This window comes from Diplotaxodon limnothrissa, linkage group LG3 (genome assembly GCF_057381915.1).
Source record: "Diplotaxodon limnothrissa isolate DT_005_m linkage group LG3, D_limnothrissa_male_GT1.1, whole genome shotgun sequence".
Lineage (NCBI taxonomy): Eukaryota > Metazoa > Chordata > Actinopteri > Cichliformes > Cichlidae > Diplotaxodon > Diplotaxodon limnothrissa.
Genome location: NC_140598.1, coordinates 58940465 through 58959804, shown reverse-complemented (window position 1 = coordinate 58959804; position 19340 = coordinate 58940465). Strand labels below are relative to the sequence as shown.

Below are 19340 nucleotides of genomic sequence, written 5' to 3'. Positions count from 1 at the left end.
GTCATCACCATCTTTCGCACAATTAGATGCACAACGGCTTCATCGGCTTGTGTGTTTAGAACAGGCGAGTTATTTTTATTTGGCTAGATTTCTATTTGGCTTTACAACAAATTAAAGAGTGAAATGTTTTTCTTTTTGCATTAAATGCCTCTTGTGAAAGTTAAAACGATGCCTTCGGCTTGCTTCTAAAGAAACTCGTGGCAAACGTTCACAATCGCCAGCATTTCCTTCACTTCTTTATCATCGGGCGCAAAACTTGGCAGTTTCCTCACATAATGATTTACAATGGAAAAGGTGTTGTTTTTCTCACTGCGGTCAAGGTGAGGGATATTGTTTCAGTGGGGGCCAGGCCTGTGTTTACAGAACAAAAGAGGTTCACCACCCAGCTTCGCTCTCTCCCGCTCTCTTTTTCCTCTGCCTCTCACTTTATCTCTCTTCAGTGTGTGGCCCGCAAGGCAGCCTGCAGCTCGAGCGGTTGGTTGGTTTGGAGTGGATGAGAGGATGGAGTGTGTGGCGCCGTCTGTTGTGGTCTGAGGTTCACCACTGGCCTATCCCTCCACCAGCCTCCACCCTGGCAGCCCGCTGTAGCCCTGGCAAAGGCCCCTACCCGCTGCTACCCATACCGAGCTGTCTGTGGAGGAATGCACCCGGCCCGCGGACGCTTAAGATGAGACCATTGTTTTTATTTTGTCTGTTTTTTTTTAATTTTCTCATTCATAGCTTTGAACATTCCCGACGATTTCTCTGTGTGCTGGTTTCTCTTTATGGCTCTTGGCTCAGCACAATATTTGTTGATGATGCCACTTGGCCACCCTGCCAGTCATCTCATTTGATCATCTGGGCTTGGACATTTAGGCGTGAAAACCACCCCAAAACAAAAACATTAAATAGACAATGATTCTGAATCAGCTGCAGGAGAGGATTTACTTTGAGTAAATTCGCTCAACAGTTGCCCGTGCATGCCCACGTTTTCTGTTGACAAAATATTGTTACACTTGCAGTCGAGGCTCCTGTTGCAAATAATGAGCGTCCTCGGCGAAATGCAGGACTGCAAATCAGCCTTGAACTCCGCAGCCCCCCTTTCATGGACTTCAAAGAATGTCTCAACGGCCTGGAGAGTTGGGAGAGAAGCGCGATGACGGACGAGCGGCTGCTTAGATATCTTCCCAGGGAGCGACTGGCTGAGTGAGTGACAATTCCTGTGCGTCCGTCGACCTTTTTAAAATTCCAGCGCGACTTCAGTCGGCTTTAGTGAAACCAGGCTCGGTCACATGAGAGCAAACATGGCAGCTCAGAGGCCATCTGGTCAGGGGGCACATTAAACACTAAACAAAAACACAGAGTCTTTCAAAAGGATATTCAGTGTGCGAGCATGGAAACAAGTAGGTCCTGTCTTTCACAGCACAATGAACGAGACAGCTGAGACAAAGTGGCTCACGCTTCCATCAGAGACGTGCTATGCACTACATAAACTACCAAAAAATTCAGATTTAATCAGCATTTGTTGTTAGCATTGCAGTGAGATTTTTTCCAAATATAAAGACATACTTAAACTATATACAATTATTTTCTCCTACTCTCCTCCTAAGTCCATGCTGACATATTAAAATTGTTTGTTTTGTCTACTCCAAAAACCCAAATAATTTCCTTGAAAAGCTGGAAGTGACATATTTAATTCATAAGTGATCTCCATGAGTCAACAATAAATATTTCCTAATTTATGTAAGTATCCCTGCTTATTCTACACCACACTAACCATCGGATTAAAACTAGCTGGAAGGCGGTGCAAGATACAGACAACACATGGAGGTATGTTTCTTTAAAACGCTCGTTGTTGAGGGTGACTGGGGTCTTTGTGCACCACAGGCGCATTCGCTACAGTTACAGCTCAGAGGCAACACAGGTAAAAGGTGCCTTGACGTGCCCTCAGTTATCATTGGAGTCCTGGAGGGACGACGGTTAACGGCTCTGCGCGGGGCGGACATGTCTATACAGATGATTGCAGGCTCATACAGACAGCTGTGCACTCAAGTGCTCTTTTTCTCGCAAAAGCAGACCAGCCAAACTGGATTATCCACACTACAGCTGTGTGGTGGGTTTCAGTAAATACAGAGATTATGAGGAAAACAGAATTTTAAGTGGCTGTTGAGGGTTAAGGCACTTTTATTTGTTTTGTTTTGTCTTTCTTAAATCTGTTTTTTCTCTTCATATGAAAACACATTAACACACAGAGCCTGCGCACACCCACACGAGTCTTTTCAATCGTCGTACCTTCAGTTCTATTCACTAATTAGACCCTAGTTGCCTGTGAATAGACCGACAGAGTGTCAGCTTTTTGACCTTGATATTAACTTTGTTAAACCTGTTACACTGTCAACATATCTCTAAAGCTCCAGCTTGGCTCCACCCGTGTTTAACATAACCACACGTCTGATCAGTGATAAGAGAAAGACACACATTAAAAGCAATATAAGAGCTCTATACTCACTTCTGGACACTCGCACTAGTTCTGCAACACTGAAGACTCCTGATTTGATGAAACTGTCTTCCAAATACACTGAAACATAATAAGCAATGATTAATGAAGCTGTGGCTTTCTCATGTAATTATTTCCTTGTAAAATGAACAATAACACGAGATTTATTACGGCTATTAAATTATTTCATTAGACATGGATGGAGCTAAAGAACCTATTTTATTTCTTCTTTTTTATTATGATTTTTTTTTCCCCCTTTCAAGTTGTGTTTGCATGCAAATTGATTAGTATCTTCTTTCAGTCAGGAAACTGTTCAAACAAAACAAACTGTCATTTAAAAACATTTTAAATTTGGAAGATATAAGATTATAAAGAATGTATTATACATTAAATTATGGATATAATTTATGGATTATGGATTTAGGAACGGGCAGTTTTTAAAAAATCGAAAAATGGAAAAGGAAAGTGCATGGGTCACGGTCTATTTCCTGAAAGCGTCAATTATTATTATTCGTATTATTGTTGTTATTTTTTCCATCTAGTATTTTAAGCACAAGTGCTGAGTGACTCGCTTTGTTTCTGGCCTGACATGTTTAAACAAATGCCGAGGACAAAACCATTCCTGTGCAGCGCAGCAAAGAGTGACAGGACAGGTGTGTGTGTGTGTGTGTGTGTGTGTGTGTGTGTGTGTGTGTGTGTGTGTGTGTGTGTGTGTGTGTGTGTGAGAGAGAGAGGCGGAGGACACGCAGGCTGCCGCTGCTGTGAGAACTGAAGACGAGTCCGTGCTGAACAGCAGGTCCTGCCCGTTTGATCAATACAATGGTAGAACTTCACCACTGTAAATATTGACACTGTTACGATATAACAGCATGAAATAGCTGCAGAAAAGCATAATCATAAAAACGATCATTTGCAGAACCTTAGACTGCTCGAGTTTTCTTTTTTAAACGAAGCTGCTCTGAATGAGGTAGAACACGGTTATTTAAGCACAGCCAGATTTTTTTCTTCTTCTGTTTTTTAGAAAACAATTTTCAGACTAAATAAAGTACCCCTAATGTGTGTGTGTGTGTGTGTGTTTTCTTCCCCGGTTTACACTATAGTGTGTATGCCCTGCCCAGAACTCATCAGCGCTAATCAGATGCTGTCAGTCATGTAAAATACTCAGACAAGTTACTGACACCCAAATGAAGCTGGCTCTGCTTTGATTTAAAGCCAAAGGCACTCGGGCTGTGCCAGAAAGATAGATGGGCATCTCGATTGGCACCTACTAAGCTTAATGCCTCAAGTGAGCCAATGGCTTTTGCGAGGAACTGTGCCACTGCCGAAGGCCTCCCAGGCCTGAGTCATTGGCTCGCTAGCATGTTTTTCTTGGCACCGGTATCGGCAGAACCTGCTCTTGAGGTAGAAAACTAATTATACTTCTCAAACTATTTTCATTCCAGCACTGTGACGACACAGTGCAGGTCAGTCCAGGGGAACAACGGCACTGTCAAAGAATATTCTCTACAGCTCAGCTCTGCTGGCTCACCTTGACGCACTCAACTACCAGCCAAAGGCGCAATATGCTGTAACATTTTCACTCCAGATCTTTTTGGATTTTTTTGAAAACACAGAAGCTCCGACTGGGGTGATGAACTCAAATGTTATTCTTTCCTTAGCCTACATAAAGTTTACAACTTAGGCTTTAGCCAGGGAATTTTCCAAAAGTGATACTAACTTGAATTTTACTTTTTTTTAACATTTACCAACTGTCTGTTTAGCTAAATCTGGTTTGTGCTGACGATTTCTTTGGAGTATTCACACAGAGGACCATCTGGTATATACCTTGGGTCTGCTTAAACATAGCTTGTATACTTAGGTATTTTCCCTTCCAGTCACAGAGGTTAGCACACTGTTTAAACTCAGTAGGTTACAGTGTAGATAAGCTGCTGTACAGTTGGAAAGCTGCACAGAAAACAATGGACTGATGACAGGAGGGAGGATGACTGGCAGTGTACATACCTGGAAGAGGGTTCTTGCCTGGCTCATTGTTACTTGGACTTCCTGACTGCTGAGAGTCTGCAAACACACAGAAAGAAGGGCCGGGGATTAGCTCAAAAAGAAGGCAGCAACGTCTCGCTCAAAGTGAAATATTTTCTTGTCAGCGCTGATTATTTCCAGCAAAGGTCAAATCGTACAACTTGAAAAATTACGCAACTATGCAAACCGACTTTTGTTTTTTCTTATTGTAACATGTAACACCTTTGTGGGAGCAAGAAGTCATTTGCTGCGCGAGCGCGTGAAGGTTTTTTCCCCTCTTTTTTTCCTTATCTGTTTCTCCAGGAAAGTGCACCCACTACACAATGAACAAGTCATTTTTGTTTGAACAGGATTATCATTAATGGGAGAGTAAACTGAAGCAAAAGCTCTGCGTCTGACACGGACTAACCTATAAACCTAAATGTTTTTACCCGCAGACCTCTGGGTAATTTTTCAAAGAGGCTGGGGGTGTGTTGGGAGGAAGGGGTGAGGGGCATACAAAATGTGTTTGGTCCTGCTGCGCAAGATACAAGCACAGAACAAAAAACGTAGAGAGAGGACAGGAGGGGTGGGGAAACACAAGGAAACATGAGTGGAATTCTTTCCACCGGTTATGGTGCGCAGGGCTGTGGTATGAGGCCACGCGGACTGATGTGTTTTACCTGCCAGCCTAACTGGGAGGGTAACGTATCATTCCTCACGAGTTCGTCATCGCCCAGTGATTGATCAAAGGCACCTTTTTTTGTTTCCTTATAAGTCGTGCAGCATAACAGTCAACATCGGTATAAACAGGATATTATAACCGCACGCTAAAGTATATTAAGACCAAGCCATGCCTGGCAGGGGGCTCCTAATGGGACCCCAATAATAGTTCAAACCAGTCCAAGCCCATACATGCCCCGGGACAGACGGGGTGCACTAAGAAGCAGCAGAGAGATTACCATCTACACATTTAACATGAGACCCAAGAAGCCAGAGACGGTGAACTCAGATACCCTCGCCTTGGAACAACACCCCTTTTCCTGCCGCAGCTCTCATGAGCTGCGTTACAGAGGCAACGGAGAGAAGGAAAAGAGAGGCTGGTGGAAGAGAAGGGGAAAAAAAAAAATACGTTGAAAGATTTATTCTTTTCTTGTTCTCTCCCTATGTGGTTCTCCCGCTCTCTCTCTCTTTCTCTCTCTCTCGTTCCCCCACTCCTAAATTTGACTATTAAACAGGACTGCAAAAACAGAATGTTCTTGGCCGAAGCTCAACAATGACAAAGCAGGGAGGGAACAGGACCATACATTAAGCAAAGGGGGAAAAAAATCCCCCTTTTAATGTTTAACTTTTAAAAAATGTATGCGTAACATACAAGTTAAAGGCCAACGGTACAGATCTGCTACACTTCCAAAACATGTGAAAACTTGAGCGCGACTTGTGCTTTCATCATCGAACTGTTCAGCTGTTTGAGCTTTCTCCTAAAAAGCTAATTTCGGTTGCTCCCTTATTCACAAAGGGTCGCCACAGCGGGCAGCTCCACATTATTTTATTTTTTCTTTCTTCAAAAAAGGGATATTGTCTCCTCTCAGGATCGAACTATGGATCTTTTTGTTTGTTGGGCTGATCAGCAGTAAAAAAAGACTTCATTTAAAGTTGAAATAAAACAGAAAAAAACTAAACTTGACAAGCTGGGAAGCCGGAAAACAAATGATACCGCTCCTTACTAAATTATTTAAATGAGTAGTCAGCTATTTAAATTATTAGAGTAGATTTGGTCAATACTAAAATCTGCATGACATCGCAACTTGCACATTGAACGTGTTCAAATCAATTTCAGACATCAGCCAAATAGCTTTCTTTGCCTTCCACCAACACACAGAGAGTTCCTCCTACAAACACACACTCGCACAAACTTTTACATGAAGTTAGCACATGTCCATAAAGTTATCGCACGACACTCAGTGGCCTTGTCTCCCCGATCCAACCACCCCCCCCACTCCATCCCAATTGCCACTTTCCGAGTCATCCATCAGTCTAGTTACGACTGCCAACTCTACGCTGGCTCCCCGAGAAGTGCTGAGAGGGAGAGAAACAGGCAGGGGGCGAGAAAAGAGCACAAGAGAGTAGGGAGGAGGTAAATGCTGAAAAGGCAGCGCGGGGAGGGGAAAAGGGAGCGGGGAGGTGGGAGAGCTGCTACAGTTCGGTTAGATCGGATCAGAGTTGTGCGGTTTTTTGTTTGTTTTCCTTTTTCCTTTATTTTTTTTCTACTTCTTCGAAGGCTGAACAGGCAACCATGACAAAAAGAGCAGATGGTCGTGGCAATTAGAGATCCCAGGCAGCATCTTCCAGCATGAGGCCCCACTGTAGCACCAGGAGAGACCACCTGGATGACTCAAGGTGGGATACAAGCATATGGCACATCTGCCAGGTCTGCACCAGAGCTGGAAACACCTCCCCTATTGCATTACATTTTATCTTTGACCCAAGAAGGGCAGCTTCACGCTCCCTCTATTTTTTCAGTTTGATTAAAATATTTAATAAGACGCTTGCACATTTGGGAGTCTGCGGATGTGCTCGTTTTATCTCTCGTTCTCGTTCTGGGCTTTTCATGCCCCGTGGTGTTTTCTGCATGCATTTTTTATTTGTTTAGTGCGACCTCACTAAATCAACTTTCTATCAAATCTATTTAGATGACTAAATAGGTAGGATTGAACAGTCTTAGCTTGTGATTCAACAGGCTTCCGAACAAAGCGCTCGTTTGAAATTGTGCAAACAAGATAACCGTGCTGAACTCCAAAATATCAAATGAAATTTCATATAAAAGAGGCTATTCTGAAAAAAGGGAAAAAAAAGATTGCACAAAGTAAACATGTGGTGAAGCACGAGCCTGAGGCCTGGTATCTGTATCTACAAGGTGTCCTTTGCAGAAGCCCAGCCAATCCGATAGTCTTCAAATAAACAGTAGTGTAACCTGTAAATAAACAGTTGCGGTCGAGGAGGCTCGGCTTTGCCCTGGGAGTTTGGCAGGGCTCGATCGCGAGGCCAGACACCGCACACACGCGGCCTCTCTCTCGCACACATAAACACACGCGCGCGCGCACATATACACACGCGGCCCTTTTCCAAAAACAACATTTCTTGGCACCCTCCGTCCCTGCCACTTGTTTAAATAAACAAACCGGTTCATGAAGGAGGCGGAAAAAAAACACAGTACCACGTATGAATCAGATTATCTGTTGTTACTCAGCAAAAAAAAAAAAGAAAGAGGGGGAAGAAAAAAGCAGGAGAAAAGGCTTGTGGGTATTTTGGATGTGTCCACGAGTTCTTACACCTTCTCGTCCGGTGGGATACTTATCATACCACTGTAACGATTAGGGCAATTAGGGGTAATGGCAACAGAAATCTGGCTCGGCAAGAAAGTTTCGCAGTGCTTGTGAGGTTTCTCCACGCCCAAGTGTGTTGCTCGCCTGGATTTCAGAATCACTAAAACACACACATACACTCTCCCTAACCCACCCTCTTCATTTTTGGCATGATACCCATTCTGTTCCCACTAAATTGCAGAACACACATGCACATACGCACACAGTGTGGGTTAAATTAGCCACATGGTTTGGGAAAGTTGCTTTTTCCCCCCCTTTTCTTTCTTTCTTTCTTTCTCTCTTTCTTTCTTTTTTTTTGGATTACTGCGGTGCACGTTTCTAGTCCGCAAACACTTGCAGACGCGTACAGATATCCTCCACAAAAAAACAGTGCGCACGCGCAACACGCACGCCCTGCAGATGCATACCGCTGTCGACATTTCAGGAGGAGAAGCCTGTCTGGCAGCCATTTTATGCCGAGCGGGGTTCTGTGCACATGTATAGCACTCTGGCTGCCAGAGGCATGGGTCCCGAGCCAAGACGCATTTCAGCAGCCTGGGGAGGCGAGGGGAGGGGAGTGTGCGGAGGAGAGGTGCAGAGGGGTGGACTCCCAGAGAAGTAGGGAAACAGAAAGAGGGAGAGGGGCAGAAAATATCGACCTAATTACGGAGCGCCTCCGATGCGTAATGTTTCGACAATACAGCTGCTCCTGAGTAAATATTTGATGTGGCCGAGCAGACTTTCTGCTCAGTGTCCTCCTGCTTTTCTTTCCTCTTCCGGTGCGGGAGCCTCCACTTTGTCCTTCCTTGGAAATGCACAGTCCAAATGCGTATCAAGTGCTTGTGTGTCCGTGTATGTGCAGCACAGGGGTCACACAAGTCGTGACGGCGTGCATAAATGACTGTACATGTGCTGGTATGTAATATGTGTGTGTGTGTCCCGTGTCCTCCTCTGCTCCTGGTTTCTATCATTCACAGCTTTTGTCGATGACCTCACACTACTCGGGCTGGCTTCCAGCAGAACCTGCTCCCTTCTCCAAATCTTTTTCTTCTCCTCGCTATCTGTCTATCGCTGTCCCTGTGCCTGCAACAGTATCCCTCCTCTATTGTATCTTTTCATACCCGCCTCTGTGTGCATATCTACTGTTCAGCGTGTATCTGCAACGATAATGTCTTATCCAGTACGAGGTGCGCGCTCTCTTTTTTTTTTTTCCTTCTCGCGTCGCCTTCTTTTAACACTTTTCTCTCTTTTTCTTTTAATGTTTCCATCTGTGCCGGTGCCCCCCACACTCCCGTTGCCGCCTTTTCTAATGCCCCCCATCACCCCCCACTCCAACCCACCCAACCCTTCTCTCTCATTCTCTCTCTTTGTCTCTCTATCTTTCCCTTCTCTCCCTCCCTCACGCTTTGTTGTCTAAACAAAGTGGCCTTTATCAGGATGAGCCGCAACCCAAACAAGCCAAACAAAAGATATGGGCGAGAAAATCTGCCCGCAGAAGAGGGAGGATCTTATCGTGCCAGCCTTTGTGTGCCAGCCTGCCAACTGGCGATGCCTCCCACCGACGACCCCTCCCTTTACACACACACACACACCAAATTCTGGCATCTCACCCCCCCCCCTTCCTCATTAGGACTCACGCATGGCATTCTGCATAGGGCTGGCACCTGACCTGGCCGAAAGGAGAGTGATATTGATGCCGAGGGTGAAGGGAAGACAAACGCTGTGCCAAATTGAACGCCATCTTGGGGCGGCGTTGTCTCATAAGGAGGGTGAGCTTTGACGAAGAGGGGGGAAAGCTTCCTTTACATATATTTGGTAGGACTGAACTTCAACACTTTGCACGTAGCAGGATGTGGTAAAGTCTAAAGAAAATGGCTCTTACGGCCTCTTCTATACCACATGGTTGGTTTTATTATCAGTGATACCTCTGCACAGACTGATATAGATACCATTGTATTCCTCTGACTGACTGTGTTGCAGCAGTGGCGGCCATACACTGTGTGACACTGTAATGATTATCTCATAATTGGAACAAGCCAAGTATTTCTTATTGGCTTAATAAAGGAGCACCTGGTAATCCGGATAGCTACCCTATCAAATGACTGCCACTGACGGGGAATGCAGGTACAGTAGGATGAGTTACACGCAGACACGCACACACACAGACACACACACACAGATATACTCAGTCAAACGAGTGAAAAAAAAAGCTCAGAGAAAGTGAGAGGGGCAAAGTTGAAACGTCTGTGAGAACAATGACATGTTGCCTTCTTTTCTCTAAGACAGACACCCCAGACTTGTTCAATAGACCAGGAGACACACACACACACACACGCACACAGTAGGTCTGTCAGGGTTTTGAGACTTATGGAATCAAGTGGGATCCCAGCCCAGACAAGAACAATGAGAAGCCATACAGTGTGTGTGTGCGCACGGCTGATTTTGTGTGTGACCCAGCTCATTTGTATCTCTCTGTGCCCGTCTCTCAATGGAGTGCACGCTCACGGCCGCTGCCGCCTCAGTGTGTATGCCCATGCGTGCGCGGATCATCAGTTTGTGTGTTTGTTTCTAATCGTTGCATACTAATGCCGGTGAAGAGCAGGCCCTCTTTCTCTTGGCCGAGTCTCTGTGCCTTCTCCTCGGTAAACTCTCACGGCAGTGAAAAGAGGAGAGCATTTTAACTGAGCCGGGAGGACAACAGGCTCCTCATTGAGGTCACCAAACAGTGTGGACGGGGAGGGAGTGTATTCAGTGGCGAGTGGGCCTTGAACAAGGGACTGAATGGCCTGACGGATCATTAGCCACACCGGCCCAGGAGAGGAGAAGGAAGAACCTGGCAAGCTCAAAAGGATACGCAGCTATACAACTAAGGATGCAGATGAGGGTTAATCCATCTAAAATTCAACTTCCCCACCTTTTGAGCTGCGAAATAAAGTTTACCCACCTCTGTGCGGACGCACAAATCGCATGCATTTACAGTCATCCGCACGCTATGACATACACGTGTGTACAAATAGGGGTACGCATGCCACATCCTGCGGGAAGCCGATGTGTGCTGTGCGAACGATGCAATCGGCAAACCGGGCTGCAGACGAACTACGCTACACAGCGACGCGGCACAGTGGCTCATCTGTCCAATGAAAAATGAGCAGGCTGGTCTCCAGTCAGCACACTGTGCCCCACTTAATGTTTCCAGCTCCTTTCGCTCTCTTCCAGTTCACCCTTTCCTCACAAATTGGACTTTCCTTTCACTTTTTACACGACATTCCTTTTTCTTTTCTTTTCCTTTCACGAAAATCTGCTTTTTCTCTGTTCCTGACGCTTTAAAAAAGATCGTTTGCAGCCAAAACTTTTCACCTCCGACAACCCTGACACTGTCTTAGAAGTATGCGCAAATGTATTTATGAAAGCCGTTTGTGCTGAAACCACTTAAATCAATCAACCTTTTTTTTTTATCATTTCTCAAGCAACAATTTTTTCTTTTTTTTGGTATCAGCTTCTAAAATGTGAAGATATGCAACTCGCCCCTCAAATCTTTGTAAATTGAACATTTTGAACGGGTGACTGTTGATAAGTCAAAACAAACAATGTGAAGGCTTAAGTTTGAGCTCCCGCAGATTCTAATCAGTGTTTCGGACTAATATCTGATTATGTAAACTAAATAATCTGCTAGTCTGAAAATAATTAACAGATTCACTGATAATGAAAGCAATCATCAGATCTTGGACCAAAAATTGTTTAAACGTGGATTAACTGATTTTCCAAAAGTGTGGTCTCGTCATCATCCACAACTTAAACGACCATCAGGTCCAGACTGTGAGAAAAAGAGAGCGCTGCATCTGTGCGTGAGACAAAGGGCCAATCAATGGCCAACGCTGCATCTTTTTTGCTATGCACCAAACAAACAATTAGCTTTGTTGCGGTGTAATTGACTGGCAGGACCGGGTGGCATTTACATTTGCCCGCTGTTGCCACCCTGCCATTCGGCGAGCTGGGGGTAAAAAAAGAAAGAAAGAAGAAGAATGGGCCCATACAAGGGTGCAAGGTTGGCCACATCTCTCTGGTTCGAAGACACTGCTATTTTTCCACGGTGGCAAACTTCCAAGCAGGAGCTTTTTTTTTTTCCCCTTAAATGCACGTCTGTGGAGGAAGGAGGGGAAGGAGGGTGGAGTGAGGACGAGACTATAGATTTAATTATGCATGCGTGTTTTCTCATTCATTGTAGTGGTGGGAAGGGGAGAGGAAGAGGGTAAGAGGGGTGTGTGGTGGGACGTTTGGGGGGGGGGGGGGGGGGGGGGGGGGCAGACCAATGACATTCCGTCGTTGTAGTCCTCCTCCTATACACATACACACACAAGGAGCAGTCTGGGAGCGAGCCGCTATAGGCTAATGAGGTGACACTCACCGTCTGGAGACTAGCCAAAACAGTCCATTAACTCCTAGCCAGTAGTTAAGAGGAGAAGAAGGAGAAAGTGGTTGCAGGGAGGGTGCAGAGGAGAAAAAGGGGAGGCGGATGAGGGAGAGGAGGAGGAGTAAGGGGGGGCAAATGGGTGAGGTAGGCGGCTAGCTGATGGTTGGTGGGTGGAGCTTGTGAGGGGGTGAGGAAAAAAAAAGAGAGGAGAAAGTCTGAAGTCTTTCAGGATGTGAGGGTGGGGGGTATTTCTGCAGTTTTGTAGTTGTGAATGAATCAGCGGGGTGGCTAGTAGAAGGGGGGGCTGTGCACGAGCGTTCACTGTTGGTGAATATGCTCTGTGGAGGCAGCTCTTGAGGAAAAGCAAGACTCTGTGTGTGTGTGATGGAGTAGAGGTGGCGGTGGGGCGGGCGTTGGATGCCACGAAAGAGAGAGAGGACAAGGGAGATAGATCCAAAACCCCCCAGCCAGGCAGACAGACCTTTGACAGAGGAGCTCTGTGATTCGTCTCTTTCATCTTTAGAACCCCCCTATCCAGTCGGATAATTATGAGACAAATGCACCGGACCCCTGCTGCTTGAGTGGCAATGGGCATTGGAGGCCAGAAACACATAGAGGGTTCAAACCTGCACGTCTCGACTGGTCCGGAGGGAGGAGGGACAGAGGGAATGAGAGATGGCGGGGGTGTTTAGGGGTCTGGGAATTTCCCCACTCTCCCAAGAGAGACAAGTTGGCCAACAGATCATAGTTCAGGGACAGCTTGGTTGTGCTACTAACGAGGTTTAACTCCGCTTTACTTCCATTCAACTTCGACAGACACACACACACACACACACACACACACACACACACACACACACACACACACACACACACACACACACACACACAGTTAAGAAGTATCACACTTTTACGGTTTATTTTCAAAAACGTATAAAAGAAAACTTTGGGAAAACGCTGCCAGATTTCTAACTTGTAGCTGGCTCAGTTAGACTGATCCATGCACAACATGTTGTTTTATTAATGTAATTGATGTTGCTCTGGTCTGCACTGATAAGGCAGTACAATTAGGAAAAGCAATGCTACCTACATCTTTATCTTGCACCAACCACCAAACCCTGAAGGCCTTATCCCTGAAGCAAACACACATGCAAAATACTGCTTTATTTGACTGGTAATTCAAATGAAAATCAATGTGCCAATCTGTACGAGCACTTTGAATTCAAAAGTGATTCATGTGAAAGAATTTTTCCTTTGGGTAACAAATTTTCACTCAGGCCTGGGCAACTCTCTGTGCCCGTTTCTGCCTCTGCCAGTGACGTGTCGGTGATTGTCAGCGCTTACGACGACATCAGGCCTCAGCCAAGAGGACTTCCCACTGGCGAGGGCCGCGTCAGGGTGACTGGGTGCTCCCTAACAGGGCAAAATGGCTCTCCTCCAGCTGGCCACCCATTGCCACTGTTTGCACTCCCTGAGGTCTGCCAAGCAAGCGGCAGTAAAACACACACAAACACACATGCCCACACACACCTTAAAGTGGGGACGTGGAAGGAATTATCCGATCATAGAATGCCACCACATCTAAGACCAGATCTTGGCCCAAAACAGACAAGGAAAACAAAGCGTGCACTCATTCAGACGATTTTGCTGGCACTGCTCCCTTGGAACGGGACACAGGGTGGAGAAGGAGGTGGGGGGGACAACCACAGAGTTTAATGTGTCATTACAAGCATAAAAACAGACTACTGACATTGCCAACAGATGTCGAGCCAGTTTATATTTGCCATTACAACTCCAGTAGGGAATGAAGCGGCAGGTGCAAATGGGGCTTTCTTCTTTACAATCCCAGCTACTGTGCTGCTGCATCATCATGTCTCCTGATCTATTACTCAGACATGGATCATGGGTAGAGGGCTCGGTGCCTTTGGCACCAATCAAACTCTGAATCATGGTTTGCATTTGTCCTCTTCATCCAACTTTTAGATACTTAGATTTCACTTAAACACCACATGGGCTAAGCTCTCTATGAGAACCCGAGGCTTAATAATGCTTACACCTTTCTTGAATGTCTCACTCTAAATAGTGCAACAATGACAGAAAGATGTCTCTCATTCTCTCAACACTCCAAAGAATGCTCAGTTGCAGCAGGGGAACTGAGGAGTTTGTTGGTGGTTTAAAAACCGGCTGCATGCTGCATGGTCAGTAAAACCCCTCCTTTCCTTTTAATGAGGCTGGAGGACGGTGCTTTCAGAGCCCCCACCCCTCAGCCCCATCAGAGCTGGTCCGAATCAAAGCAGCCGTGGGGATCAAGGCTCGGGGGCAAGAGGGTGAGTTGGGGGAATGGGGTTTCGGTGTCTCCACTGGCACAAGACCATTGAATGAAGCTATTAGGGGGAGTGAGGGAAATTATAGGAGTGATTTCACAAAACCACTACTCTTGCAAAGAAAAGCGATTCTTGTGGAAACGCTGCACCGCTTAAATTCTTACTCGGTGAGCCACGGTCAGATGCAGAGCAGTGGTTTAAATTAAACAGCGTCATAAAACAGATTCTCACGTAACTCAAAAGGGAGTGACAGCTCCTTGCCCGCCACAAGGTCAACGCTTTGGCAGTGATCCAGAGTTAGTGGAGCTCCTCACCTCCTCGTGGACCCTCCGACTGTCTGGAGATATCCGACTAACAGGTGCAAGGTGCAAAACATCTTTTGTGGTTGCAGGTCCCCGATGCAGGGTTTAAACACAAACATTCAGCGGCTCGGTGCTTTCAACAGCCTATCCGCTACCACAACAAAGCGCCACATAATCGTGATTAAACATCTGGGTCTTACAGGAGATCAAAATGCAAATCTGATCTTTCGGGTTTAACCGTTTACTCCCTTTGCTGCACCACAAGTTATAAATCGCTCTTAAGTGCACGCTAAGCAAGATATTCACAGCCAGACAGACTCAAATGAGTAAGCAAGATAGAACTCTCTTACACATTTAGTCGAGTAAAAAAAACAAAACAGCAAATCTGTTCTCTGTGACTGAGGCCTGCTGAGGCAGCCCCCTCTGCCACTGCAGCAATAACAACATGTGGTTTGGCTGTGCAGCGCCAGCTTACAGTGGGAAGAGGAGAGGCGCTAAATTAATCTCAGATTCTGTTTTTGAAAGTCATAAACAATGCTACAGCGAGGCATGACATCCACAGAGGTGGCCACAGTGTTTGGTCACATGATTAGAGAATGTTACATCAGCAGCGTTGTAGGGTTTCGGGAATAGATTATCATCACAGTGAGCACTCAAACATTACAAATCATATTTACATAGTAAACTGTGGTTATGCTGAGCGTACTGTCTGAAACAATTGTGTGTAGCCGGCATGCAAGCCTGCCGTGTCCCCAGGCATTGTGAGGCTTCTCCCAGTCTTGCTATGTAGAAGAGAAATGTAAAGGGCCTTTGTTTTTAAAATGGACTGCTGCCAAATTGTTAGGATCATACACAGAACAATGTCATCGGGCCTCACCTGGCAGGTTTGTTTGCAGGTATCGTATATATTGTGGTTTTGTGATTATATTCTTGCTGTGATAGAGTTAAGAAGGAAAGGCTTTCAGTTAAGTCTGGCCTTCCTCTTTGCTTCAGCCTTTCCCACGAGGCTCCCGAACCATAATCTCTTGAAATATTTGCACAGATGACGGCAGCACTCGGCTGTTTTGACATGGAGCGGCATGAGCAAGATCTAGCAGTCACATTTTCCATCACTTTTCAGTTCAGGAACAGGAATTCCCCTTTTGCCGCTTTTCTTTGTAACCCACTCGCCTCCCACCACCCTGTACAAGCCTCCCAGCACTCCTTCCTCCACTTCCTCAGCCTGCTAGCATTTGTCCCCTCAGGGCCACTCCACAGGGGCCTTTACACTCGCCTTGCAGCCAGCTCCTGCAACCCTTGCTTTCCACTTGTGCAAGCATGTTTTGTTTTTTTCCCACTTTATCTGAGATGCCAAAAGTTCACTAACTGAGATCAGGGGTGGGTGAGAGGGCAATCTGGGTTGGGGTAAATTCTGCAAGCTGGTGCGGAGAAGAGGTATCGTCTTTAGTGCCCTATAGCTCAGCTTAGGAAGGCAAGCGTGGCTGTTTTCTTTATGTTTTATGTTTCTGGGAGAGTCATTTTTTAAGAGCAGCAAGTTTTGGAAACGTGATCGTCTTTGCATTTGACTTAACTCTATCATTCCATCACAACTGCACACAACTGCACTCACACACAAAACAGGCTAAAGTGTGCACACACTCACAAGCATTTCCCATTTTACCTCATAATTGCTGATGAAGTGGTTTTTATATTCACAGAAAGTTTTCCTCAAGGTGTTTTCACTATCTGGGGTCCTACAAACTCCTCGGTGTCCTCATTTTGCCTTTCATCCGTCCTTTTTTTTTTAACAATTAGTCAGACCGAATGCATATGGTGAATCATCAACTTGCAAATTCATCATTTTATTCTAATTAAAAAGGTAAAAATTACAAACAGAAACTAATGCCATATTATGCCTACAGTTATTTAAGAATTTTAGTTATTCCAAACTGTAATTGCACCTAATTTGCTGTGGAATCTCTTTAAAGGTCATAAAAAAAATTTCTCCTGACACTAGCCACAGTTGCATCATGGGAACTGGAAGGAATATCAAAGGGCCACCATTGGAGCAGACTCTGTAATCCTCCTCCTGGCAAGCATCTACATATATACACTCGACCTTGCCAACGTTTTTTTTTCCTCCTGAGGGCCTGCTTGAATGTGCATGTGCATGTAGAAAACACTATCTCTTTGCTGACACTGACGGCACAACAGACTTGTTGCAGTCGCAGCTCGAGCAAGGTTGGCAGCCCTGCAGAAACACTTCCCATTTGTGGTGTGGGGCTTGGTCCAAGCCACTTGAACTTGGCAAGGCTTACCTGGAACAGCCTACCCGTAGGACTGCCACAGACTCTCCCCCTTCAGCCAACACAGCCAGCCTCACTGTAAACTATAACAGCTGATTCCAACCACACCTCCAGAAAACTGGCTGCAACTGATTTGCAGGTGTTTATCAAGGAAGAAGGAAGCATAGCTTTTTTTTTTTCTGTTTTGCTTTTGTTATCAAATCAAACTGAGCAGGTCCCAAGTAACTCCCTGCTGAGCTTGGTTAAGCTGCTGCTTTCCAGCAGGTACTTTGTTATTGAATAATACATCACTGTTAGCAGTTCCTCTTGTTTGTCACCATTAATTGTTGTATAATATATATTAAATGTTAAAAAACTTGTTTTGACTGGTTGAAAAAAGTTGACTGAATGTTTCAGGGCAGTATAGAAGCTACAGAACTTTTCACAAGGGACACAATTGTGAGTGCAAGGTGACTTTTTTTTATCATTTCAGGGAGAATTACACAGATCATATGACACCATATGGAATTCTTTTTACACATAATATATTTCCTTTGCAGCCGCCGTGAAAGGCAAGGCCTACAGGGAGTCCTCTTTAGGAGGAGGAGAGGAAAAAAAAGCTGTATGTATGGTGAGGAGGGAGGGGCGGGTGGGGGTGGGGGCGGTCGAGGGGTTTAGTGGGGCGGTCCAAGCACGCTCAGCGAAAATATGCCTCATGCACTCGTTGAACTTGGGGCCTGCGCAGGCTTCTCTCAAGGTTACAGGAGAGGCCTGTACTGAGCGGAGCAGGAGAAAGAAATCATGCAGTAGCAGTCCACATGCAACAAGCTTTTCACTGGACTCTGCCCTCTTGTTGCTATTGCTGCTTTCATTTTGGAGAAATGCCGTATTTTAAGTTTCCAATTAACGCAAAAAACTTGTTATATCTAAAAACGCGTTGCCAAACGTATCATACATCCATTCAACAGTATCTCAGCCGGGCATTCAATCTGCGGCAGAGTCAAACCGCTAGTGTCTGTTGCTCGGATAACAGAAGCGGCATGCGATCGCCTTTGACACCAGGTTTCCTTCCCTCCTCGGAGCCTGCCGGGATTTGGGCCATGTATCCGCTGCCGCACCCCTGAGCCCTCGACCACACAAAGGTAGGAAGCGGCCGTTGGAGCGGGGCGCATTGTGACGAGGTCACTAAATCACCGCTCGTTTTATCCACCGCTATTTACGAACATTTCACCAGAGGAAATCATAAAGACAACAAGCCTGAGTAAATACATCTGAGGATGATTGCTGGAAAGAAGGGAGACTACAAAAGCTGCCTTACATGGACAGTTCGGCCACGAAACATTTTCAAGGAATACATTCACAAGGCTTGCACACTTTAATCCAAGTTTGATAGAAGTGGAACAAATACAACTTTCTTGGTAAATATTAACTTTTACTGTGTGAAAGGCACTGACTCATTAACACTCATCCTCAACTAAGGTTATAGTCTGACGTGATATCACATAATAATGTTACATAACATATTGGAAGAGAAAAAGATCACAAAGGTCCTACAAGTCAAACATTAATATAGACGTAACAACTCTTTCCTTTGCAGAGATTTAGAGGAGTAATGGCATGCTTAGGAGAGAATGTAGTCACTTTCTTTGTGTTGTCATCTGAGCCTCTCCATTCAGTGTTTTGGTAGCAGGTTTGGCCACGCACTCATGTCAGTGCCTCATTTTTTTTTCTTTTCCAAAGTTGCCAATCCCAATGTTTATAAAAAGACAAGAGTGAAAGTGAAAGAAAAATGACCCAAAAACCTGATCCCCCAGAAAGCAAAAGAAAAACAAACATATTACGTTATATTTATCAAACAATTCATTTATTAGCATTTAATATTTCATTTACCTAGCCCATGTCTCTGCTGTTCTCCTCTGCTCTCTGCTGTTCTGCTCAGCTCCAAAACAAACACAGTGCAACAGAGAGCACAGGAGACCAGCAGACTGTTTTGATTCTGAGATCAGCATTAGTTAGCTTATGTAGCATATCGTTGCCATTGCTTGTGTATTTTACAGCCTTATTCTGGGCTTATGATTTAGCTTTTTGGATCTTGTGCCCACAACCTTTCCGGTTATAAAGGGAAGAGATCTGTTTATTTTCTTTAAGAAGCTGGTGATGTCACTCAAAATCCAATCTATTATCCGCATGGCATGGCTCC

The 19340-nt window shown here is 45.3% G+C and overlaps 1 protein-coding gene across 5 annotated transcripts in view; it reads right to left on the bottom strand.

The window, feature by feature from the left end:
* Positions 1-19340, bottom strand: part of LOC146636687 (nuclear factor 1 B-type-like) — a 59325-nt gene that overhangs the window by 16627 nt on the left and 23358 nt on the right. For all 5 annotated transcript variants that reach the window (XM_085349655.1, XM_085349652.1, XM_085349656.1 and 2 more), the window contains exons 3-4: positions 4478-4534; positions 2489-2557 (exon numbers count right to left, since the gene is read on the bottom strand). In XM_085349655.1, coding sequence (XP_085205781.1) covers positions 2489-2557; positions 4478-4534 — 126 coding nt within the window. The remainder of the gene's footprint in view (positions 1-2488; positions 2558-4477; positions 4535-19340) is intronic.